General features: G+C 46.4%; 1 protein-coding gene across 3 annotated transcripts in view; it reads left to right on the top strand.

Annotated features, from left to right (window-relative positions):
* Positions 1–3,897: 3,897 nt before the first annotated feature.
* hdac8 (histone deacetylase 8) overlaps positions 3,898–25,860 on the top strand; it is a 103,789-nt gene continuing 81,826 nt past the window's right edge. Inside the window, exons 1-3 of one of the 3 annotated variants that reach the window (XR_005457661.1) lie at positions 3,898–4,116; positions 13,684–13,736; positions 15,718–15,848. Coding sequence is in view for 2 of the 3 variants with exons in the window: in XM_038774969.1 (XP_038630897.1) it covers positions 4,021–4,116; positions 13,684–13,736; positions 15,718–15,848 (280 nt within the window). In the remaining variant the exon portion in view is untranslated. The remainder of the gene's footprint in view (positions 4,117–13,683; positions 13,737–15,717; positions 15,849–25,860) is intronic. The other 2 variants (XM_038774969.1, XM_038774968.1) reach the window with 2 other exon arrangements.

The following is a 25,860-nucleotide window of genomic DNA, read 5'->3' on the forward strand; positions in this document are numbered from 1 at the left end:
CCACCATTCACGACTGGATGTGGCAGGACTGCAGAGCTTAGATCTTATCTGTTGGTTGTGGAATTTCTATCTGCTACTTCCTGCAGATGCTGTTTGGCATGCAAGTATTCCTGTATTGTAGCTTCACCGAGTTGACACCTCATTTTTAGGAATGCCGAGTGTTGCTCCTGGCATGACCTCGTGCACTCTTTGAGCCAGCGTTGATTCCCTGGCTTGGTGGTAATGGTAGAGTGGGGGATTTGCTGGGTCATGAGGTTACAGATTGCAGCTGAGTACAATTCTGCTGCTCCTGATGGCCCACATTGCCTCATGCATGCCAAGTCTTGAGTTGTTAGATCTGTTCAAGGCTATTATGTCACACAACAGGATGGAGGGTATCCTCAATGTGAAGAGATGGGTCTTTGTCTCCAAGGGACTGTGCTGTCATGGGCGGATGCATCTACAGCCGGCAGGTTGGTGAGGATGATTTTTCCTCTTGTTGGTTCCCTGACCACCTGCTACAGACCTGACCAACTGACACTGATGTCCCCTACCCAGAGTACATTATGTGTCCTTGCTACCTCAGTAGTTCCTCCAAGTTGTGTTCAACATGGAGGAGTACTGACTCCCTAGCTGGCGGGACACCCTAGCTTGGGAGAGGATTGTGGTAATTAGCAGGAGGTTTCCATGCCCATGTTTGACCTTATGGGACCCAGAGTCAATGTTGGGGACTGCCAGGGCAAGTGTCTTCTGAGTGTATGCCACTGTGCTGCCATGCTGCCACCCTTGCTGGGTCTTCTGCCAGTGAGACATACTCGGGGATGGTGATGGTTGTGACTGGGACATTATCAGTAGGTCATGATTCCATGAGTATGCGATGCCGTGGATATACCTGCCATGCTGTTGCTTGACTAGTCTGTGAGACCACTCTCTCAATTTTGGTAAAAGCCTCCCACTTGTTAGGAGGACTTTATAGGGTGGACAGGGCTGGGTTTGCCGTTATTGTTACCAGTTTTGTCTGGTTTCTTTCCCTTTTTATTGACTTTGTAGTGGTTTGATACAACTGAGGGCAGTTAAGAGTCAACTACATTGTTGTGTGGCTGGAGTCACATGGAGGTCACACCAGGTAAATTCCACAAGTGACAGAAGTTGTCACCTTCCTGAATCAAGATGTAGCTTCCGAGGACTCGCCAACATTAAGGGCATTTAAATGGTCATTGGATAAACATATGGATGATAATGGAATAGCGTAGATGGGCTTTAGATTGGTTTCATAGGTCGGCGCAACATCGAGGGCCGAAGGGCCTGTACTGCACTGAATTGTTCTATGTTCTATGTATGGTGGTATTCCCATGTTAAACCTAACTTGGAAAATACCTTGCTTGTTGACCACTCTTGAAATATTTCATCCACAGCAGGAATTGGGTGACATTCTCTCACTATCACTTCATTCACTTGTCACGTATCAATACAGATGTCACCATTTGGTTTAGGCGCAACCACAATAGTGCCCACCCATCGTGTTGCCCCTATGATGCCTTGATCAATCAGTTCCTATTTTCAATGTTGTGGAGATGCCGGCGTTGGACTGGGGTGAGCACAGTAAGACGTCTTACAACACCAGGTTAAAGTCCAACAGATTGATTTCGAATCACTATCTTACGAAGCACAGCTCCTTCCTCAGGTGAATGAAGAGGTGGGTTCCACAAACATATTTGGACAAATTCAATGATGCGAGATGATACTTTGGATCCGAGTCTTTGCAGGTAATTAAGTCTCTACAGGTCCAGATGGTGCGACTGGAGAGAGGGATAATCACAGGTTAAAGAGGTGTGAATTATCTCAAGCCAGGACAGTTGGTAGGATTTCGCAATCCCAGGCCAGATTGAGGGGGGGGGGGGGGGGGGGGGGGGAATGTAATGTGACATGAATCCAGGGTCCTGGTTGAGACCGTACTCATGCGTGCGGAACTTGCCGATTCTGCGTTGTGCGTCCTGAAGGCCGCCTTGGAGAACGCTTACCCAAAGATCAGAGGCTGAATGTCTTTGACTGCTGAAATGTTCCCTGACAGGAAGGCATTATTCCTGCCTGGCGATTGCCCTCTGCACGCTTTAATGTGATCATATACCTCCTGTAATGTGGTCACCAAAATGACATGCAGTGCTCTAGTTGTAGCCTACTTATTATTTTATATAGTTCTAGCATACTCTGCCTGCTCTTAAAATCTATGCCCTGAAAAATTATCTCATATTCCTACTTAATCACCTTATCTAGTTTTTGCGCTACTTTATGCCACCACTCTCAACAATTTGTAATAAATGCTGGCCTCGCCATTAATATTCACATCCCAAAAAATTTTGGGCTGCTTTTATGATGACCCACTGTCACTCTGTCTACTTTATATATTTTTTTCATAAATTTAGAGTACCCAATTCATTTTTTCCAATTAAGGGACAATTTAGTGTGGCCAATCAACCCAGCCTGCACATTTTTGGGTTGTGGGAGTGAAACCCACACAAACACGGGGAGAATGTGCAAACTCCACATGGACAGTGATCCAGAGCCAGGATCGAACCTGGGACCTCGGTGCCGTGAGGCAACAGGGCTAACCCACTGTGCCACCATGCTGCCCCATTTTTTTATTTATCATTAGCTATAAATGTTTTTAGAGTTAACCAGGATTCAATTTTTATTGTTAATTCAAGGCGTTCCTTGCAAGAGTGGTCCCATAGAAACCATGTTACAACTAGCATTTGGATTTTATCATCAGGCTTCATATTTCTCACCAATAACAATCATAGAACATTGAACAGTACAGCACAGAACAGGCCCTTCGGCCCTCGAGGTTGTGCCGAGCTTTGTCCAAAACCAAGATCAAGCTATCCCACTCCCTGTCATTCTGGTGTGCTCTATGCACCTATTCAATAACCGCATAGAACATAGAACAATCGAGAAATAAAATCAGAAAATGTTGGAAAAACTCAGCAGGTCTGGCACCTGTGGAGAGAGAAACAACAGTTAACTTGAGGAATTGAGGAATGCTGTGCATGCACAAAGTCCTTGGGCTGGATTCTCCGCCACGCTACTTTTCTGCCTTGACCCGCCGGCGGGATTCTCCGTTATGCCGGCTGGTCAATGGGATTTCCCATTGTGGGGCAGTCCCATGCCGTCGGGAAACCCCGGGCGCCGGCAAAACGAAGAATCACGCTGGCAGAGAATCCCGCCCCATAGCTCTTGTATTCCTAACTGAGTTGTGACTGCCTTATCTGTTTTTTGGAATCTGTACGCTAGTTTTCTGGGTTTCATTTTAGGAATTCTTGGCTCTACTGTTCAGGCGCTGGAGTCAGTCACCTCTACATATATGAATCAGATGCTGAAGAGAATTTATCTCAAAACGGACTAAAATTAAGATTGCCAACTGTGATCAAATGTGGTCAAGTGTATTCCTGGAGGTTTCATCACGTGAAACGCCTCTCCGCTCCAGCCATTAGTTGGTCAACCCTGCATTTCTACGCCAATTCAAAAGCAGCATGATGACTTTCAGCCAAACAGCCTTATTTTCATTTCAATATTATTTAGATCTGGGAAAGAAAATAGTTTTTAGTGTTCTGATGTTTTTCTTCCAGGGCTGCACACAACAAATGGCTTGGAGATTGTTCTGCCACTTCTGGATACTGCAGGACTAAGTGACACGGAGGCACATAATAAATACGATGTTAGGGCTTCCGGGTCTAATAAGCTTTAGGTGACATCTTTCTGGTTCATTGATGTGTTATTTTTTGTCCTACGCTCTTTATGAGCTGATGTTGCTGAAGGTGACGGGAATATTCATTTTTCCGGGTCATAACTGCGGCTGTCAGTCAGAGGTACCCGGCCCCTTTTACGGGCTGCACGGTGACTACCGGCGGACGGTTTTCTAGGTTGCACGGTGCCGGCCTGCGGAGGGACGATTTTCTAGGTTGCACGGTGCCGGCCTGCGGGCGGACGGTTTTCTGGGTTGCACGGTGCCGGCCTGCGGGCGGACGGTTTTCTGGGCTGGAGATGGAGCCTCAGGCACCCGCTGCCAGTAAAATCACATACATCTACACTCCCGACTACATCAAGAGATGCGACTTCCTTTCCAAGGTCACCAGCAGGGTAAGGCGAAAATGAAATGAAAAAATGAAAATCGCTTATTGTCACGAGTAGGCTTCAATGAAGTTACTGTGAAAAGCCCCTAGTCGCCACATTCCAGCACCTGTCCAGGGAGGCTGGTACGGGAATCGAACCGTGCTGCTGGCCTGCTTGGTCTGCTTTAAAAGCCAGCGATTTAGCTCAGTGAGCTAAACCAGCCCCTCTACTAACTGTGGACCCACATTCTCCCCATGTCTGCGTGTGACTCACTTCCACATCCCAAAGATGTGCAGATTAGGTGCATTGACCACACTAAAGTGCCCCTTAATTGGAAAAAACAATAATTGGGTACTCTAAATATATTTTAAAAATCAAACTGTAGGCCCAGTGGGGACTCAGTGGAAACCAGCTCCTGGAGATCCTCTTTGATGCCCCCACCCCACGACACAAATGTTAAGGTGTTAAAAACTGCAGAATTTTAAAATCCATTTACGCGATGTGGGCTAGGCGAGCATTTATTGCTCTAGTTGCCCTTCAGAAGGTGGCGTTGAGCTTCCTTCTTGAACTGCGACAGTGCGGTGTTAGGGAGGGAGTTCCAAGATGTTGCCTCAGTGACAGTGAAAGAACGGTGATATATTTCCAAGTCGGGGTGGTGAGTAACTTGGAAGGGAACCTCCAGGTGGTGGCGTTCCCAGGAATCTGCAGCTCTTGCACTACCAGATGGTAGTGGTCATCAGTTAGAGCAGTGCTGCATAAAGAACCTTGGAGATGGTACACATCACTGCGACTGTTCAGTAGAGGTGGAGGGTTTGAATGTTTGTGGAAGGGGTAACAATCAAGCGGGCTACATTATCCTGGATGGTGTCAAACTTCTTGAGTGTTGTTGGAACTGCTCTCATCCAGGCAAATTGAGAGTCCATTATACTCGTGACTTGTGCCTTGTAGATGGTGAACAGGCTTTGGGTAATCAGTAAGTGAATTACTCGCCACAGGACTCCTTTGACCTGCTCTAGTAGCCACGGTATTTATATGGCTAGTCCAGTTCAATTTCTGGTCAATGATAATCCCCAGGATGTTGGTGGGTGACCTGAGGGAGGGATGTGTAGTTTGTACCAAAGGCATGCACTGCACCAGAAAGAAGTAAGATGTCATAGGGGGTGAGAGGCCTGGCACCAAGGCAGGCCAGAACCGTACCTCATTGATACTGACTTGTTCAGCAGCATCTCCTTCCGCCCCCAATTTATTTTCCTCTCTTAGTCCCTGCTTATACTCTTTCCCCCAATGAACTGTCTGCTTCCAGGGCCTCACCATCGTCAAGGTCGACAGCTCTCTCTCTCTCAAAGACCACGTCATGAAGAACACAGCAGACCATCATAATGCAAGAGAGTATTAGAGGATAACGCCCAACTGGTCCAGGCACAGGAATTTCATTGTCAAGAGCCTGATGACATGTTCAATTGTGAACCTGTTGAGAGGTGGCTTTAGTTGTTTCATCTCTGTGCTTTTGTCTTGGGCTTCTTTAGGGGCATTAGTAGCTGTCTCTGCAAGGGATTTATCTTGTTCTCTAGGTGCCACAGTGTTTGGGGTGAAAGGTGAAAGGCAGCCTGGACTTGATGGCAAAGGAATCGTGGCAGCTGCCAGGGAAGTGAACATGCACGTGGAGGTATCACTCAAAACAGTTCAACATTGAAGGAGTGAAGACCTTTCCTGTTGATAGATTTCACTGGCTGGTCACTGGATGCCTTGATTGCCACACAGTTAGACTCAATGTAACTTTGCACCTGGTGGATTCCAGCAATGGAGGTGAAACTCAGTGCCATCTCATCTAGCCTTGCGAGGCCATGGCTGTTATTAAATTAATGTGTTGTTGAACACTTGTAAAGAAGGCATCAGTGACCAGCAAGATACAGTGACGTACAGCTGTTTTTGAGACAACAGTAAGGTCCACAGCTCATCTAAGGAAGCAGCCAGAAGTGAAGAAATTCAAGGCAATAATGGCTTTGATGGCAATTTGCAGGGCATGTTAACTACTGCTATGAGGTTTCTGGTGAAAAGGGCTTGATGTCTAACCATCTGTTTGGCAGGTCACAGTCTCTTGTGGCACTGCTATTTGGTCATCTCCAGGTCGTCTCCAACACTGAAGAGATCTATAGTAAGGATTTGGCTTTGGTTACCTTTCTGCCGCTCCCGTCCTGTGGCCTCCAGATGTCTGTGTTTCAGCCCTTCCAGTGATGGGTGATACCCCTTTTATGGGGTTAGAGCGAAGCCCCATGAAGTGTACTCCTCTCCCCTCAGCTGTTCATAAACTGACAGCTTCTGAAACCCGTGCATCCCTGTAAATATTCTACCTTCCCTCTTCAAACAAAGAACAATGAAAAGTACAGCACAGGAAGAGGCCCTTCGGCCCTCCAAGCCTGTGCCGACCATGCTGCCCATCTAAACTAAAATCTTCTGCACTTCCGGGGTCCGTATCCCTCTATTCCCATCCTATTCATGTAGTTGTGTTTTTCCCATCCTATTCAGCAGTTGAGTTTTTTACAAGCTAAATTTCGGGAGAAGAGTAGTCATACCCTGGTGATTATTGCAGTGGGTGATGTGAAATTGACATGCCACAGGTGCTGGTATATTTGGGGGAGCCCCAACTCCGTTCCCACCTTTGACGGGCCCTGAGAATGCAGACCACAATGCAGTAGCTCTGTTGATCCATGTACTGTGATATTCCACTAGATCGAGAAAATTATAACCAATTTCATTTCATTCATAAGATTGGAATTGTTCACCCCAGGGAATTTCAGAACCCCTGAATCAACCATGTTTTAAATACTATAAATGATACTATAAATCGGTGTTTACCTTAAAACGGGTTTTCTTTGGCCAACCTTATTAATTACTTTGAAAGAGTAACTTTGAAAAGTGATCATATAGGAAAGCAATGCCACAGATGGTGTTAAGCTTATTGATTATTGCTGTAGTAGCACCCATCATATTCCCAATGAGCTTTGGAGAGGGTGGAAAGACTTTGAGGAGCGAGGAGGTGAGACAGACGTTGCAGAGTGTACAGTTGTAGACATGGCTGTTGCAGAAATCACCTGGTCAACCATGTTCCACGCGGTGATGTTGATGAGAAGCTTGGTGCTGGTCTTGCTGAAAGTTAATGGAGATGAATTTGCTTTTGTGAATTAATCATTGCATTTACCCGCCAGTATCAGCACAGTCCTAAACAGTTGTTTGGTAGAACAAAACTTGAGTATTGCTGATAAAAATAGACAAGCTAGCAAAGCTTTTGATCTTGCTCTCATCATACTAACTCACCAGAAATTAACAACTGCAACGGGGGATACAACAATTTATACTGTGCGAGGGGCGGCGTGGTGGTGCAGTGGTTAGCACTGTTGCCTCACGGCGCCGAGGACCTGGGTTCGATCCCGGCACTGGGTCGCTGTCAGTGTGGAGTTTGCACATTCTCCCTGTGTCTGCCTGGGTCTCACTCCCACAACCCAAAGATGTACATGGTAGTTGACCATGCTAAATTGCCCCTTAATTGGGAAACTAAAAGAAAAAATTATACTTCGTGCGAAGGGAGTACTGATTGGTTGGCAAATGGACTCTAATTGTTGTGGAGAATGCAGCATGGAACAGTTAACTTCCTAACTTGAAATTCAAACCGGGCAGGTCAACTCTGATTGGTCAAATCATTGCTCTGGGGAGTGAATCATAAAATCCCTACAGTGCAGAAGGGGGCCATTCAGCCCATCCGATCTGCACCGACTCTTTGAAAGAGTACCCCATCAGGCCCACTCCTACTCTAGCCCTATAACCACACCTAACCGTTGGACACTAAGGGGCAATTTAGCATGGCCAACCCACCTAACCTGCACATCTTTGGACTGTGGGAGGAAACCCCTGCGGACACGTGGCGAATGTGAAAACTTCACACAGTCACCCACGGTCGGAATTGAACCCGAGTCCCTGGTGCTGTGGGGCAGCATTGCTAACCACTGTGCCACTAGGGAATGACTGTTAATTAAGCATTTACTCCGTTGAAAAAGGTGCAAAATGTGGACATGCCCTTACCGTTTCCAAAGGACAGGGCCCCTTGTGTGAATATATATCGCTTCCAGCATGTTTAAGTGAGCCACACTGAAAGCCTGACTGACCATCTTAACTTAGTTTACAGTGTAATTCATCAGGATTGTTTAGCAAATGTTGTCCAATTGTGGAATCACAACTTCTGTAGGATATTATTCTAAGTTTTGCAAGCACAAACTGGTCGAGTACGACCAGTACTTTACAAATTGTGGTCAGCCACAGGGTCATGCTGTTTGATATGATCATCAGCCATTAAGATATACCTGATGTCACTGAAATTCATATACCCATGATGCTCATTTGTGGGATGGGCAGAACATCTTTTTGACTTGATGGCTGCATCCTGTTAGTGGAGAATACTTTTTTTTAAGAAAGTATTTGCATTTATTTTTTTAAAAATAATTTTTATTGAAAAATTTTGAATTTATACAACAACAACGAACCATAATAAAATACCAAAAATAACAATAATATTAGCAATCATAAACATTCACCCCATCTCCATGAACAACACAGCATATTAACAACAACGCAAATTAACACCCCTCCCCGGGTTGCTGCTGCTATTGACCAAGATACCTATCTTTGAGCCAGGAAGTCCAGAAAAGGCTGCCATCGTTTATAGAACCCTTGTATTGATCCTCTCAGGGCAAATTTGACCCATTCCAATTTTATAAATCTCGCCATGTCACTGATCCAGGTCTCCACACTTGGGGGCCTCGCATCCTTCCACTGCAGCAAGATCCTTCGTCAGGCTACTAGGGACGCAAAGGCCAGGACACCGGCCTCTTTCGCCTCCTGCACTCCCGGCTGTACCGCAACTCCAAAAATCGCGAGTCCCCACCCTGGTTTGACCCTGGATCCAACCACCCTCGACACTGCCCCCGCCACCCCCTTCCAGAATTCTTCCAGTGCTGGGCATGCCCAGAACATATGGGCGTGGTTCGCTGGACTCCCCGAACATCTGGTACACCTGTCCTCACCCCCAAAGAACCTACTCATCCTAGTCCCGGACATATGGGCCCGGTGCAGCACCTTAAATTGGATGAGACTAAGCCTCGCACATGAGGAGGAAGAGTTGACTCTCTCCAAGGCATCCGCCCAAGTCCCGTCCTCTATCTGCTCCCCAAGTTCCTCCTCCCATTTAGCCTTCAACTCCTCCACTGACTCGTCCACCTCCTGCATTACCTTATAGATGTCAGACACCTTCCCCTCTCCGACCCACACCCCCGAAAGCACTCTGTCCATCGTCCCCCGCGAGGGCAGCGAAGGGAATCCCTCTCGTCCCTGTCGCCTAGCAAATGCCTTTACCTGTAAGTATCTGAACATGTTCCCTTGGGGAAGCCCAAATTTATCTTCCAGTTCCCCCAGGCCCGCAAACCTCCCGCCAATAAACAGGTCCCTCAATTTACTGATGCCCACCCTTTGCCACCCCCTAAATCCCCCATCCCTGTTCCCTGGGATGAACCCCCAATGGAGCCTCCAACGAGCCCCCTGTTTCACCCCTATGCCGTCTCCACTGTCAAGTATTTGCATTTATAATAACATTGCAAGGAACATCACACGGTAATAGAGAGATGTTTACAGCGTGGGTATATGAGGAAAAAGAACAAGGAAAACATGAGTAATATAAATAACTATTTATACAAACGTAACGTGTGTACTGCTGCCGTGGCCCTAACTTTGGGTCCCCAGTGATCGGTTACCACAACCGTGCTGTATTAGTTTTATACATGTTGCCTCCTGGTATTAGAACATATCAGGGGTGTGTTTGGTGCTACCTGGGCATCCCTTGTTGTCGTCATTGTCATCGCATCCATGTGCGTCCTTGCCCCCCCCCCCCGGCTTCTCTGCCTTGCTTGCCCTGTGTCCTGGTTGGTGTCTACTAATTATTTACAATTTATATCAATGACTTAGATGAGGGAAGCAAAGGCATGGTGGCTAAATTAGCAGATGGCTCAAAAGATAGGTAAGAAAGTATATTGTGAAGAGGACATAAAGATGTTGCAGACAGATATAGAAAGGTTGAGTGAGTGGGCAAAAATCTGGCTGATGGAATATAAAATGAGAGAATGTGATCTTATTCACTTTGGCAGGAAGAATAAAAATTTAGAACATTACAAAGGAGAACAGCTGCAGAATTCTGAGGTACAGAGGGATCTCGGTGATCTAGTGCATGAGTCACAAAAAGTTAGTTTGAAGGTACAGCAAGTAATTCAGAAGTCTAACGGAATGCTATTCTTTATTGCAAGAGGAATTCAACATGGGTGGGGAACTGACATTTTGGGTTAAAATATAATGAGGGGCATCTATGAGATTACTATTATGCCTGGGGTAGGCCTCTGAACCGGAACCAAAAGCTGGTGGTGGTGGGAGAGAATAGAGTTGCAAGGATGCAGAAAACCCCAGCCATGTCCCTTTATTGCCTGGAAGGGTGGTTCAAAATTGATCTTATTGTGTTCTGGCTCACTTTAAGCTCTGTCCTAAGTGCTGATAAGGATTTTTCTAGACTGTCCTGGGTGGTGGCTGCACCAGTCTCAGAAATGTGGAGATGGATATTAAATTTATTGTGGGTAGACTGATTAAATTAATCATAACCTTCTTTAGCTTTTGAACGTAGAAATGGCCTGCACATGTTACCTGGACGTCAAGCTCAGACTGTTATAAACAGGCCATATAATTTGGCAAACCCTCGTATCTTAACCCAAAATGTCAGCTGCCCCACCCAGTCCTTAACCAGCCAGCAACATCTAGTAGGATTGGTGTCTGTAGGTACCTGAAGGAATATAAAGGTGGAGCTCAGGATCATGGGTTGATTTGCAGTTTTAGTGGTTAAAAACTGGGCGGCATGGACAAGTTGGGCCGAAGGGCCTGTTTTCATGCTGTAAACGTCTATGACTCTATGACTATGACTCTATAAAAGTAAGGATGTTATGCTTAAGTTAAACAGGGAATTGGTGCAAGCACATCTCACATATTGTGTGCTGTTTTAGTTTCCTTATTTAAGGAAGGATGCAAATGCATTGTAGAGGAGGTTTACCAGATTGATACCTGGAATGAGCGGATTGTCTTGCTTGTTTCTGTTGGGAGTTTAGAAACGTGAGGGTTGACTTGATTGCAGCATCATAATTGAAGGTTCTTTTATTTTTCTGCCTCCGTCGATAGTTCAGGCAGTGCCCTATTGTGCCCCCCTCCACCAACACCCCGACTCCCTCCCTCCCCAACACCCTCCTTTCCCCTCTCTCCCTACCAGCCCCTTTCCTTTCCTTTCTGTTGGTACAGAGGCAAGGGTATCTGGTCTCTCCAGCGCAACGTTTAGTGCTTGTACCATTTGTTTTTTTTTGTAGAAATGTGTTGTTAACTGTTTTAATAATCAGAGTATCCAACCCCCCCCCCCTCCCCGTACATTAGTACTGAAGGGAGGGTACCCTCTTTCTCCAACGCAAAATTTGCGTTTGTACAGTTTGGCCTTGTATACATTTTTTTACTGTTTTAATAAAAAGATATGTAAGATCCGAAATGGTCTTGATAAGGTGAATGTGGAAAGGATGTTTCCTTTTGTGGATGAGTCCAGAACTAGAAAACACTTAATATTAATAATCGTTACTGTGAAAATCCCCTAGTCGCCACACTCTGGCGCCTGATCGGGAACACTGAGGGAGAATTCAGAATGTCCAAATTACCTAGTCTTTCAGGATTAGTGGGAGGAAATCGGAGCACCCGGAGAAAGCTCACGCAGGCTCTGGGAGATTAAAATTAGTGTTTGCTCTTTTGGAACAGGGATGAGGAGAATTTTTGTCTGACAGTTGTGCTTCAGAAGGGGGTGGAGGGCAGGTAAGTTAGTTCTTGTTAGGCAAGGTAATCAAAGATTATCGGGGGTTGATGGGAATGTAGAATTTGAAACATAAACCGATCAGCCATGATCTTATTGAATGGCGGAGCAGGCTCTAGGGGCTGGTTTAGCACAGGGCTAAATCACTGGCATTGAAAGCAAACCAAGGCAGGCTAGCAGCACGGTTCAATTCTCGTACCAGCCTCCCCAACAGACGCCGGAATGTGTCGACTAGGGGCTTTTCACAGTAACTTCATTTGAAGCCTACTTGTGACAATAAGCGATTTTCATTTAATTTCATTTTCAACATAGCCTACTTCTCCTATTTTGTATATTGGTCAATGCGGACACCTTCCATTTCTATGGTAATCTGAGATGGACTGGGCACGTTTCGGTGCTGCGAATGGTGGCCTTGGGTCCATCCATGAGTTGCACAATATCCAGTGAGCGTTGATTTGATCGGTCCGGCTAGCCATTATCCCGTAGGGTGGTTTGATATGCCCTATTTCAACATCAAGCTTGCATCAAGGCGAGTAAATAGCTCAGGCCCAATTTACGAGGTTGCCTAAAAGCTAATCTTATGGAGCATGGAACTGTAGGAATGCCAATGCATATATTGACCAGTGAGGGTAGGCTTCAGGTGGACACTAGTCAAGAACACATTGGCAGATTTCTCAACTAACACATCAAGGAAAGAGAGCTCTTTTGACTGCTCCATTTCAAAAGGTGAATTTGAGCACAGGATAAAGCCCATTGAGGGTGGAAGGAAGCTCTTGAATACAGCTGAGGATTCAAATATAGCAAACGTATCTTTGTAGTGGAAATATATAGGAGGTAGGACGCTCTGTGTCATTTTATCAAAGATACGTGTCACATGGAAACAAGCAAACAAATAAAGGGGATCACATTGCTACGCAATCTATTTGGGTTTGTTTTAGAGCAATTCACATAAACTGAGGGACAAAAAGAAAGGGACAGTCCCTCAAACCATCTATTTGGGTATACATGGTGTTAAAGCTGAACTCGATTGCACGAGTTTCTGAATTCGTAAGTTCAATGAGAAAAGATTCACATATTGGTAGTGTTCCTAGATCACAATGATATACTGATGCATTGGAGTGGGAATATCAGAGTCCTATGCTGCACCTGCCTAAGGTTTATTTGCTTGTATTTTGCAGCATGTATATTGGATAGTATTCAGTAGAAATGGTGGTGGGGTTTATTTTCAATCCAGAGATGCTCGAGCCAATCGCCATGCTGGAGTGACTGTGTTTGTCCAACTCGGCATATCTATATTTTGAAAATAGATATACTTTAGGTATTCAATTCATGCCATTTCCTTTAATCCGGGGCGACACAGATGATCTGCTCTTTGTTCCATGTCACTTTTACTCCTAACTGGCTGTGGGGATTATTCAGTTTGATTGCAAAGAAACTTGTTTAAAAATCTTCTCTTAGCTGTTCCTAGAGGGAATGCCTTCAATCTATCTGCTTGGTGCTTCCCTGATGGAATAGGTATGATCTTGAGTTGATGTGTAAAGATTTGGAAGCACAGTTCCAAGGTCAACCCACTCAGCGTACTACAGTGATACAGTGCGATTGGACATTTTGTAGTGTCTTGTTGATGTTCACTTCTTGTCTCTTAACTAATCCCTACTTTTCACTTCTAGGCCAGTATGGTTCATTCTCTGATTGCCTCTTATGGATTGCTGAACTACATGAGGTACAGCCATTTTATTTAGAGAATTAACTGTTTAGGCATCCAGTTCATGTTTATCATATGCTTGCTTGTGCTGTAGCCAAACGGGAACGGTTGCATGCATCAGTCATTGTAGGTACAGTTTCTCCCAATGTTGTGTGCCGGTTTTCACCTCTGCTTGCCACACCTCACCCGATCTCTTGCTGAGATCCTAACAAATCCAGCAACACCTTTGAGATCAATAATGAAACCGTGAGGCATAATCTGCAGTCCTTACACTCTCTCAGATCTTAATGTCACCTGTAGATTTATAGGTCATGCTCTCAGCACTTCCATTTACATTATTAATGTGCCCGTGCTGACCTGCAAGACACTATTGATGTCCAGTTTCCAAACAGCTCCAACTCCATCTATAACTACTTTCTACCAACTTCCTTCCAGCCAGTTCTCAATCCAGGACAATATATTATCACTAATACTGGAGACCTCTATCTTAAAGAGAAATCTCTTGTTCAGTACTTTGTCAAAAGCTTTTTTTGGAAGTCTAAGCATCCGTCATCCAACATCTTGGTGACTTCTTCAAATAATGAACGTTATAAGACTGACCTTTTTTTGCAACATGTTGCATGTCTGTAATATACCCATCTCCAAATAATTATATATTGCATCCCTAATGATTCATTCAGGTATTTTTCCTGTCAAATAGTCTTGTATTTTACCCATTTCTGGCTTTAATTTTTTTTTAAAAGGTAGCAACATTAGCCACTTTCCACTCTATGAGAAGCATCCCAGAGTGCCGAGTGAGCTGTTAAAAATGGGAATGGGCTAATACAGTACTCATCCCATTTTTCTGTGGACACTCGGGTGGATATCATCTGGCCCAGCTGCCCTGGCCTATTCTCAGGTTCTTAATTTAATCTAAAACAAAATGGTCACCTCATTTTATTAGTATTATCTTTACATTTGGAGAGTAGGGCATCTTCTTAAAGAGTAAAGACCATTGCAAGATACTGAGATATTTCCGCCATACTCAGAATACCAACAGCCCTTGAACATCCTACAATAGCTGAATACAGTCTTCTGTGTAACTGAAAAGCTTTTCCCATTACTGCCACAATTGTCTACATTACATTTCCAATTTTCCTTTTCTTTAGCAGTTCCTTGTACTTTGTTTAGTTGAGTATCAGATGCCTTTGGTAAGAGCATTTTAATTTTCACCCTATTTGTCTTTGCACATACAGCCATCTTGGCGTTTTCTTATCATATTCTATTCTTTTTACTTTACGTACATATTTGTCTCCCATGTTTTTATCGTATTCTAATGGTATTCAAAGTTGGTTTCATCTCCACCCAGTAGAATTGGCCAATTAACTTGATCCAAATAGTTTGCCATATTGATAAAGTTTGTCCATCTGGTGTAAATTATTGATTTTCATTTCATTTGGTCATCGAAACAAAGGTATTGATGTGTTTTTCCATGCACTGGTCTGTGTCATGTGTGAACCGTGGCAGTGATCACTGGCAGGGCATATCCATTTGTTTTCAGGAGATTATCTGATGTAGGATCAGCAGTGAGAACCTTGGCTTTGTCCTCCATCCCTCACTTGGGGGCACTGATACCAATTGCAGGCCTCGTTGAGAGCAACTAATTCAGCACTGACCTTCCTGGTTTGCATAGCTCTTTACCCCACCAGCTAACTTTAGTATTTCCATGTAGGCTTTAGTGGTATGCATTGATTTATTTGGAAAACGCAGATAGCTAAATATTTCATTAGGTATTGGTTTTGTAGCATCATCTCGCAGTTGACTACTAATTATACTGCACTTTAAAAATATTGAGTGCCTGTTAAGGATGACACATGGGTGTTTACCATTCCAGACAGACTTGGAGGCTGAGGGATAAATCCCAGAATCAAATTCATATTTTAGCAAAGCATTAGATTCTGGCATAATTGTTCCATGAGATGTAAAATTCTAAAGTCGATGCTTTTATTGTTTGCAACAGAGTAGTCAAACCCCGAGTAGCTTCTATGGAAGAAATGGCAATGTTCCACACAGATGCCTACCTGGAGCATTTACGGAAAATCAGTGAGGATGGTGATGATGATGACCCTGAGTCTGCAGAGTATGGACTAGGTAAGCAGTCTGACCGTGTCTCGAGTGTTTGTTTTTTTTGTAATTTTATTCTTCTGAAGGGTTGTCACCATTAAGAACCTTTAGCTAGAAGAGATGTAAAATCTGCCCTGGCCCTAACCACCAGGCTTGTGAAGTTTAATTTATGGCCCAATCCTGCCCCCTAGACACCTGAAATGGGTGGCCACCACCCGAAACAGCAAGAAACCAAAAAGCACTCCCTCTTTCCAAATTTAGTTTGTAACCCGAAAAAGCCCGAAAATGCTTCAGCAGCCCCATTGTGTCCCCACCATAGGAACTGGGTCCAATATGTAGAAAATAAGGTCATCAGCATACAGAGACACCCTATGCTTCACCCTCCCCACCATATCCTTCCACATATCCGAGCCCCACCAAGGGCTCTTATCGCTAAAGCAAACAAGAGGGGGGACATGGGACACCTTGTTCCCCTTTGTAGCCGGAAGTATCCCAAGCCCACTTGGCTCGTATAAAAGCTTGCCTTCGGACCCGCATAATAATAATAATCGCTTATTGTCACAAGTAGGCTTCAATGAAGTTACTGTGAAAAGCCCCTAGTCGCCATTTTCCCGCGCCTGTTCTGGGAGACCAGTATGGGAATTGAACCCACATTGCTGGCATTGTTCTGCATTACAAGCCAGCTGTTTAGCCCACTGTGCTAAACCAGCCCATGACATATAACAACTTGACCTTCAAACTTAAGCCCTATCCTGAACTGCGTCCACATTTAACAGGGATATCGGTCGATAGGGCTATACTCCACTAGGTCCTTATCCATATTTAACAAAACTAAATTAGATACCTGTCCCATCGTCACTGGAAGCACTCTCCTCATCACTGCATCCTCAAACAACTCCACCAGCAACGGTGCCAACTTGTCTACAAACTTCATATAAAATTCCATTGGGACAGATGGGGGACTTCTTCCTAGACGGGAAGTTTGCGACCTTAGAGGAGTTGGAGGGGTAGTGGGGTCTACCCCCAGGGAATTCCTTTAGGTACATGCAGATTAGGGCGTTTGTTAGGCGGCAGGTAGCGGAGTTGCCGCCAAGGGGGGTTCAGGACAGGGTGCTGTCGGGGACGTGGGTCGGCGAGGGTAGGATCTCTGCAATTTATCAGGTGATGTAGGAGGGGGAGGAGGCCTCGGTGGAGGAGCTGAAAGCGAAGTGGGAGGAGGAGTTGGGGGAGGAGATTGACGAGGGGAAATGGGCGGACGCCCTGGGGAGGGTGAATTCCTCCTCTTCATGTGCATGGCTTAGTCTAATCCAGCTAAAGGTGCTGCATAGGGTGCATATGACTGGGTCCAGGCTGAGCCAGTTCTTTGGGGGTGAGGACAGGTGTGGCAGGTGTTCGGGGAGCCCAGCGAATCACACCCACATGTTCTGGGCGTGTCCAGCATTGGAGGGTTTCTGGAAGGGGGTGACGGGGTCATTGTCGAGGGTGGTTGGCTCCAGGGTGGAACCAGGCTGGAGGCTCGCTATTTTTGGGGCAGCATCGGAGCCGGGAGTGCAGGAGGCGAGAGAGGCCGGTATTCTGGCCTTTGCGTCCCTAGTAGGCCGGCGAAGGATCCTTTTGCAGTGGAGGGACGCGAAGCCCCCGAGCCCGGAATCCTGGATCAGCGACATGGCCGGGTTCATTAAACTGGAGAGGGTCAAGTTTGCCCTGAGGGGATCGGTGCAAGGGTTCTTCCGGCAGTGGCAGCCTTTTCTTGATTTCCTGGCGGAGCATTAGAGGGTGGTCAACCTTAGCAGCATGAATAAAAATTATTTTTTAAAAAAGCTCGAGTGCAACATCTGACTCAGCGAATCCTTTCGAAGCCGCACCTGATCCTTCACCCTCAGATGAGGGTGATCAGATGCAGCAACACCACATCAGCTCTCAAGCTCTTCAAATGCGAAAAGGTTCTCACCCTCTTCACTGAACCACCCAATCTCTGCACTTCCATGTCACCATTCAGACTGGGATCTCTCGCGCCCCCCCTCTCCTTTATCAGCCATAATCACCCCACAGGGTATTCATGCCCCCTCCACCAACATTAGGTCCGCCACCCAGTCAAGATGGCCATGGATGGGACCTAGCCCAGTCCCCAACCTCCGTCAGCGACCTACCTCCCATCCCAAAAACATTCGAGCCACTTCCTCTCGTAATGGGTAATGGCTCTCCTCCTTCTTTCCCTCCCTAGTCACATCTCCAAAGTAAGCCAAAACCAGGTTTGGCCGGCTGCAGCCAGCCCCCACCTCGTTCACGTTCATAGCCAGCCCTTGCTTGCTAGTGGGGTGCCCCCCCCCCGCTCTTGCCCACTCCCTCTACCTTGAACAATGAAACAACTCCGTTCCTCCATAACCAACTAGCTTCCCATACAGTGATACTCAAATCAAGTACAGAGCAAAAACAGCCAAACTTATTAAAAGCAACCAAAAGAAAAACACACAGAGGGAAAACACAACACAATATCCGAACATCACCAAGCCATCCCAACCATAACTTCAGACAGTTTAATCCAAACTCCTTTCAGTCCTAGCCCTTAAACCTTCACGAACACTTCTGCGCTCCACCGTATCAAAGAAACTATCCTTTGGGTTGCACGTGACCCTCAGCCTCACCGGGCCAACCACCCCGAACCATACACCACTCTTGTAGAGCACTGCCATGCGCCACCATGCCAGCTCCAGCGTGATGTCATTCAAAAAGAGAGAAAGCAAGGAACTATAGACCAGTGAGCTGAATGTTGGTAATAGGAAAGTTGCTGGAGTCAATTATCAAGGATTTCATAGCACAGCATTTGGAAAGCAATGATGTAATCAGACAAAGTCAGCATAGATTTACAAAAGGAAAATCACGCTTGACAAATCTACTAGAAATCTTTGAAGATGTAACTAGTATAGTTGACCAGGGAGAACCGGTGGATGTGGTTTATTTAGACTTTCTGAAGGCTTTCAACAAGGTCTCGCACATATTAATATGTAAAGTTAAAGCGCGTGGGATTCCGGGTAGTGTCTTGAGATGGATAGAAAGCTGGTTAGCAGACAGGAATCAAAACGTTGGAATAAATGGGTCTTACTCTGACTGGCAGGCAGTGACTAGTGGGGTACTACTGATCTGTGCTAGGATCCCAAATGTTCACATAATATATTAATAATTTGGACGAGGGAGCTAAATGTATCATCTCCAAATTTGCAGATGATACAAAGTTGGTTGGGAGGGTGAGCTGCAAGATGCTTCAGTGTGATTTGGACAGGCTGAGGAGTGGGCAAATGCATGGCGGATGCGTCTAAAGTGGATTAAAGTGAGGTTATCTGCTTCGGTAGCAAAAATAAGAAGGCAGATTATTATTTAAATGGGTGTAAATTCAGCGAGACCTTGGTGTCCTCATGCATCACTTGCTGAAAGTGAGCATGCGGGTACAACATGCGTAAAGAAAGTAAATGGTATGTTGGCCTTCATAGCGAGAGGATTTGAGTATAGGAATAGAGATGTTTTACTGCAATAGTATAGGGCATTGGTAAGGCCACACCTCGAGTATTGTGTGGAGAATCTTTTAGGACTGAGGTGAGGAGAAATTTCTTCATCCAGTGAGTGGTGAATCTGGAATTCACTACCACAGAAAGTAGTTCAGGCCAAAACATTGTGTAATTTCAGGAAGGAATTAGATATAACTTTTGGGGCTAAAAGGATCAAGGGATATGGGGGGAAGGTGGGATTAGGGTATTGAACTTAACGATCAGCCATGATCATAATGAATGGTGGAGCACGCTCGAAGAGCCGAATGGCTTCCTCATTCTATATTCTATGTTTCTATGTCCTGGTATGTACGATAACCACTGCCTTCCCACCTCACCTTCTGGGCATGGCCCCTCTCAAGACCTTCTACTTCGCCCAATAGCTGCTAAAGCAGGCAATCACCGCCTTTGTGACTCGTTCGTCCTTGGCTTCAGCCAAAGTGGCCGCTGGCCCAATCCAGCTCGAAGTGGGTGGCATCTTCATCCTCCTCCAGGGTGGCATCTTCATCCTCCCCCAGCAGCTTCACGAACATTCTTGCAAAGTACTCTGTCAGCCTCTGGCCCTTGAACTCCTCTGGCAGCACCACAATCTGAAGATTGTATTGTCATGACAGATTCTCCAGGCCCTCAAGCCTTTATTGTTATCCTCTACCTGTGACAGCTCCTCTCCCATCGAGGTGAGCTGATCGCTGTGCCGCAATAGTGCTTTTTCCATCCCCTTCAGCACCTCATCATGCTCATCACCACACCATCATCCTTTCCAAGAGCCTCCTTGGGGATGCGCATCCTCCACCAACTGTTTGTGAGTACCCATCATCTCCTTCCTATGCCAATCGAAGTGCTAGGCAAATTGCCCCTCGAATTCCACCGGCATCACCTCTGCCAATGTATCCACCGTGATGGGAGTAATTCTGTCAATTTGGTGCCACAATAAACTGAGGTGTACAGCAGTGCGATCTTATTTTATTTTTATTATTAATTTACGAGTTGTGGCCGTTGCTGGTTAGGCCAGCATTTATTGCCCATCTCTAGATGCCCTTCAGAAGGTAGTGGTGAGCTGCCTTCCTGAACCCCTGCAGTCAATGTGTAGGTGCATCCACAGTGCTGGTAGGGAGGGAGTTCCAGGAGTTTGACCCAGCGACAGTGAAGGTACGGTGATATATTTCCAAGTCGGGCTGGTGAGTGACTTCGAGGGGAACCTTCAGGTGGTGGGGTTCTCGGGTATCTGCCGCTCTTGTCCTTCTAGGTGGTAGTGGTCGTAGGTATGGCAGGTGCTGACTAAGGGACCTTGGCGATTTACTGCAGTGCATCTTGTAGATGGTACACATGGCTGCCACTTTTCGTCGGTGGTGGAGGAATTGAATATTTGTGGAAAACTGATTTTAAAATCTGTTATTTTGCCTCTCCTGAGCGATTCTACGTCTGTTAGTGGATAGAGAATTGAGGGTTGTGTTGCCTAACATGGCTAAAGGGGACACACTCGATGTTTTTTTTTTAACAACTTTCTTGGTGTTTTATAAAATTATTTCATGCTCTAGTTGCTCCGCAGGCTTTTTCCTCTGATTAAATCCATATATTTAAAGAGTTGAATTCAGATAAATGCAATGCTTTTTGCCAGTGCACATACTGCTTTCTAGAAACTATTTACCTTAAAGATCATTTCATTTTCTCCATCCCGCAATGCATAACTCAATCAATAACTTGGTATATGGGCAGCACGTTGTGCAGTGGTTAGCACTGCTGCCCCACAGCGCTGAGGACCCGGGTTAGATCCTGGTCCCGGGTTAGATCCTGGCTCCGGGTCACTCTCAGTGTGGAGTTGCACATTCTCCCCGTGTCTGTGTGGCTCTCACCCCCACAACCCAAACATGTGCAGGGTAAATTGCCCCTGAATTGGAAAACATTTTAAAAACATAATTTAAAAAAAGAACTTGGTATGCACCTAAAGTAGCACATGACGATTAGAAATGCAATTCACAGAAGACGAGTAGGATTCTGGCACACCAGCTCCGTAAGCGGGATGCGGCCAGGGAGATTGGTGGAGTTAAGGACCGGGGAGGAAATGTGGTGCGGAGGGGGGTAGACATTAATGGGGTCTTCAGGGACTTTTATGAGAGACTATATCGGTCCGAACCTCGGGCGGGATGGGGCGCTTTTTGGACTGGCTGAGATTCCCGAGGGTGGAGGAGGGACGGGTGGAGGGTCTGGGGGCGCCAGTTGAGCTTGAGGAGCTGGTTAAAGGGATAGGGACATGCAGTTGGGGAAGGCGCCGGGGCCGGATGGGTTCCCGGTTGAATTTTACAAGGTGTATGCAGACCTGCTGGGCCCCCTGTTGGACCTTCAACGAGGCGAGGGAGGGGGGGGCTTTGCCCCTGACGATGTCTCGGGCGCTGATCTCCTTGATCCTTAAGCGAGACAAGGATCCCCTGCAGTGTGGGTCATACAGGCTGATCTCACTCCTGAATGTGGACGCCAAGTTGTTGGCAAAGATCTTGGCCACGAGGATAGAAGATTGTGTGCCGCAGGTTATCCACGAAGATCAAAAGGGGTTTGTGAAGGGGATGCAGCTGAACACTAATATACGGAGGCTCTTGAACATTATTATGATGCCGGCAGTGGAAGGGGAGGCGGAGATAGTGGTGGCGCTAGATGCGGAAGAGGCCTTTGATAGGGTCGAGTGGGGGTACTTGTGGGAGGTGCTGGAAAGGTTCGGGTTTGGAGAGGGATTTGTCAGTTGGCTGAGGCTGGTGTATGAGGCCCCAATGGCGAGTGTGGCCACGAATAAGAGGTCGGAGTATTTTTGACTATACCGAGGGACGAGGCAGGGGTGTCCCCTGTCCCCCCTACTTTTTGCGCTGGCAATTGAACCTCTGGCTGAGGGAGTCGGGGGATTGGAGGGGGCTGGTCCGGGGTGGGGAGGAGCACCGAGTGTCGCTCTATGCGGATGACCTATTGTTGTATGTGGCGGACCCGGTGGGGGGGAATGCCGGTGGTGATGGAGATTTTCCGGGAATTTGGGGATTTCTCAGGGTATAAGCTTAACTTTGGGAAAAGGGAGCTGTTTGTGGTACACCCGGGGGACCAGGAGGGGGGGATTGGGAGGCTACCACTGAAAAGGGCGGAGAGGAGCTTCAGGTACTTGGGGGTTCAGGTGGCCAGGAGCTGGGGGGCTCCAAGGGTTAGACGGGTGTACTTGGAGCGGGGCGGGGGGGGGGGGTTGGCTGGCGTTGCCCAACCTCTGTGGGTATTATTGGGCTGCCAACGCAGCGATGGTGCGTAAGTGGGTAATGGACGGGGAGGGGGCGGCATGGAAGAGGCTGGAGATGGCACCCTGTGTGGGTACGAGCCTGGAAGCGCTTGCAACGGCGCCGCTGCCACTCCCTCCGACGAGGTATACCACGAGCCCGGTGGTGGCAGCTACCCTCAAGATTTGGGGGCACTGGAGGCGGCACAGGGGGGAGGTGGGGGCCTCGATGGGGACCCCGATACGGGGGAACCACCGGTTTGTTCCGGGTAGAATGGATGGCGGGTTCCTGAGTTGGCACAGGGCAGGTGTCAGGAGGCTGGGGGACCTGTTCAGAGACGGGAAGTTTGCGAGCCTGGGTGAGTTGGAAGGGAAGTTCAGGCTCCCCCTGGGGAACACCTTTAGGTACATGCAAGTAAGGGCGTTTGTCAGGCGGCAGGTGGCGGGGTTCCCCCTGCTGCCGCCGCGTGAGGTCCAGGACAGGGTACTCCCGGGGGTATGGGTTGGAGAGGGGAGGATCTCGGAAGTGTACCAGGTGATGCAGGAGGTAGATGAGGCCTCGGTGGAGGAGCTGAAAGATAAATGGGAGGAGGAGCTGGGTGAGGAGATTGAGGAGGGGACGTGGGCGGATGCCCTAGAAAGGGTGAACTACTCCTCTTCGTGTGCGAGGCTTAGCCTCATACAGTTTAAGGTACTGCATAGGGCTCATATGACCGGGACAAGGATGAGCCGGTTTTTTGGGACCGAGGACAGGTGTATTAGGTGCTCAGGGAGCCCAGCAAACCATGTCCACATGTTCTGGGCATGCCCAGCGCTGGGGGAATTTTGGACGGGTGTAGCAAGGACGGTATCGAGGGTGGTAGGATCCAGGGTCAATCCAGGCTGGGGACTCGCAATATTTGGGGTTGCAGTGGAGCCGGGAGTGCAGGAGGCGAAAGAGGCCGGTGTTCTGGCCTTTGCGTCCCTAGTAGCCCAGCGGAGGATTCTTCTTCAGTGGAAGGATGCGAGGCCCCCAAGCGTGGAGGCTTGGGTCAATGATATGGCAGGGTTTATTAAATTGGAGAGGGTGAAATTTGCCCTAAGGGGGTCAGTGCAGGGGTTTTTCAGGAGATGGCAACCATTCCTAGATCTCCTGGCAGAACGGTAAAAACAAAAGGTCAGCAGCAGCAGCAACCCGGGGGGGGGGGGGGGGGGGGGAGGGTGTTGTCTTTTTGTTTTGGGTTGAATATCTGTTTTTTGCCAATGACGGGCATTAATTTATTGTTTCTCTTTTGTATTTACGGCGGGAGGGGGGGGGGTTGTTTTTTTTTTGTTCTTAGAATTTTCTGTTGTTGTTATCTTTTTTGTGTAAATTTGAATAAAAATTATTTAAAAAAAAAGAAATGCAATTCACACACAAGTAATGGGATTTAAATATGTACTTATGGAGGTGTGTGAAATACGTATAAAAGTGAATGGGAAGTAGTAGAATTTATATCCATTGGAAGTGATCCATTGGCCAGGCTGATGGAAGACTATTAAAAATAACTTTTATGGAAACAACTACTGGCAAGCTATTGTAAAACCATATTAGTATCAATCCATGCAGGGTTTATCATCCTCCTGCAGTTGTACATTTTTTGTTCTAGTACTAATTAAAATTCCACATTTTAAAAGTGGATTTAGAAGCCAAACTTCCTGCAAATGTATGCAGAGAACAGGAAAAGATTTCTATAGGCTTGCCAGTGTAATATTGTCATAGGCCACTAGATGGCGCTTATTATCGTTCTTCATAGAGATCCACAAGTTGCCTGCATCGTTGCTTTGTATACTTGTTAAAGAGTAGAATTGGAGACTGTAGCTTCTAAAGTAATCTCATTTCATGTGAAATTCAGAGTATAAATCTTTTTAAATTATTGGCGGAAAGAAACTCATTCATTTAAGTTTTGCACCACTCCTGTGGAGAAACTGTGATGAAGCTGATGCTCGTGATTCCAAGGCTGGCTTTATGATTGCTGGTCTAGAGTGCCACCGATTACTTGGAGCTAGCTGATAGCTCTGCGTGAAATAGTGAGTATAGTTGAGGGACATTACTTGCACGATCCAATAATCTTAATGCATTGTGTTCCTCTCCTTCATTACAGAGTGTCTCTTGACCTTCATTGGTGTCTCTGTAGAGTTCTCAGAACTAATAGGGCAGGTTTTCTTAGCTTTATTATATTTAAACCAATCTAAGAAAAAATAAGAAAATGCACACTGACTTTTTCAGACACACACACACCCCTATTACAGAATGGGATAGGATATGTTGATCAAATAAGAGTCCATAAAAGTTAAAAGGAATTTCTGGGTGTTTCTGTTGGAATTAATAGTCAGTTTTGGGTGGAGGGTTGATTTGGTGTTTCAGAATTTTTGGGGCCACCCCGCTAGCTAGAATAATAATAATCTTTGGTAGGCTTATATTAACACTGCAATGAAGTCACTGTGAAAATCCCCTAGTCGCCACATTCCAACGCCTGTCGGGTACACAAGGGAGAATTCAGAATGTCCAATTCACCAAACAAACATGTCTTCCCGGACTTGTGGGAGGAAAACGGAGCACCCGGAGGAAACCCACGTAGATACAGGAGAACGTGCAGACTCCGCACAGACAGTGACCCAAGCCAGGAATTGAACCTGAGACCGTGGAGCTATGAAGCAACAGCGCTAACCACTGTGCTACGAGTTAAAGTCCTGTACTGACATAAAGGTGACAACAGTAGAGTGGTGTCAACACAGAATATAAACTAACGTCCAGATTGAGAGATCAATGTGATGGGTGAGTAAGACCAGAAGCTATTTAAAGGTTAGCAGATAGGAAGACACACTGCAAGAGGTATTTCCATGGGCATGAAGGTCCCAGAGACGTGCAGAATCAGTTGTGGGACAGAACATATTGGCAAAGTTGAAGGTCACCGTGCATTCCAGAAGTATCTGAGTTCAGGAGATTGAATCTCTGGCCAAGAACCAGACAAGCTAGAGATGCAAAACCAGTAGGCTAACCACAGACTGAACAGTTAACAATAGCAGTGGAGAATTGGCTGTAAGTTAGACAAAGTTACTTTAAAATTTAAACAAATGAGCAGTAGTTGAGGCGCACAGGTGTAGTCCAATTTAGAGATGTATTCTTGAAGTCCAGAGAAGTCCAGGAATTTGGAAACCAAATTTGAGAAAAGATCTTGTGTTCACTGAAGAAAAGAAAGAGTTGGCGTTACAGGAGGATGAGCAGTGAACA

The sequence above is a fragment of the Scyliorhinus canicula genome, chromosome 17 (assembly GCF_902713615.1).
Source record: "Scyliorhinus canicula chromosome 17, sScyCan1.1, whole genome shotgun sequence".
NCBI classification, from domain to species: Eukaryota; Metazoa; Chordata; class Chondrichthyes; order Carcharhiniformes; family Scyliorhinidae; genus Scyliorhinus; species Scyliorhinus canicula.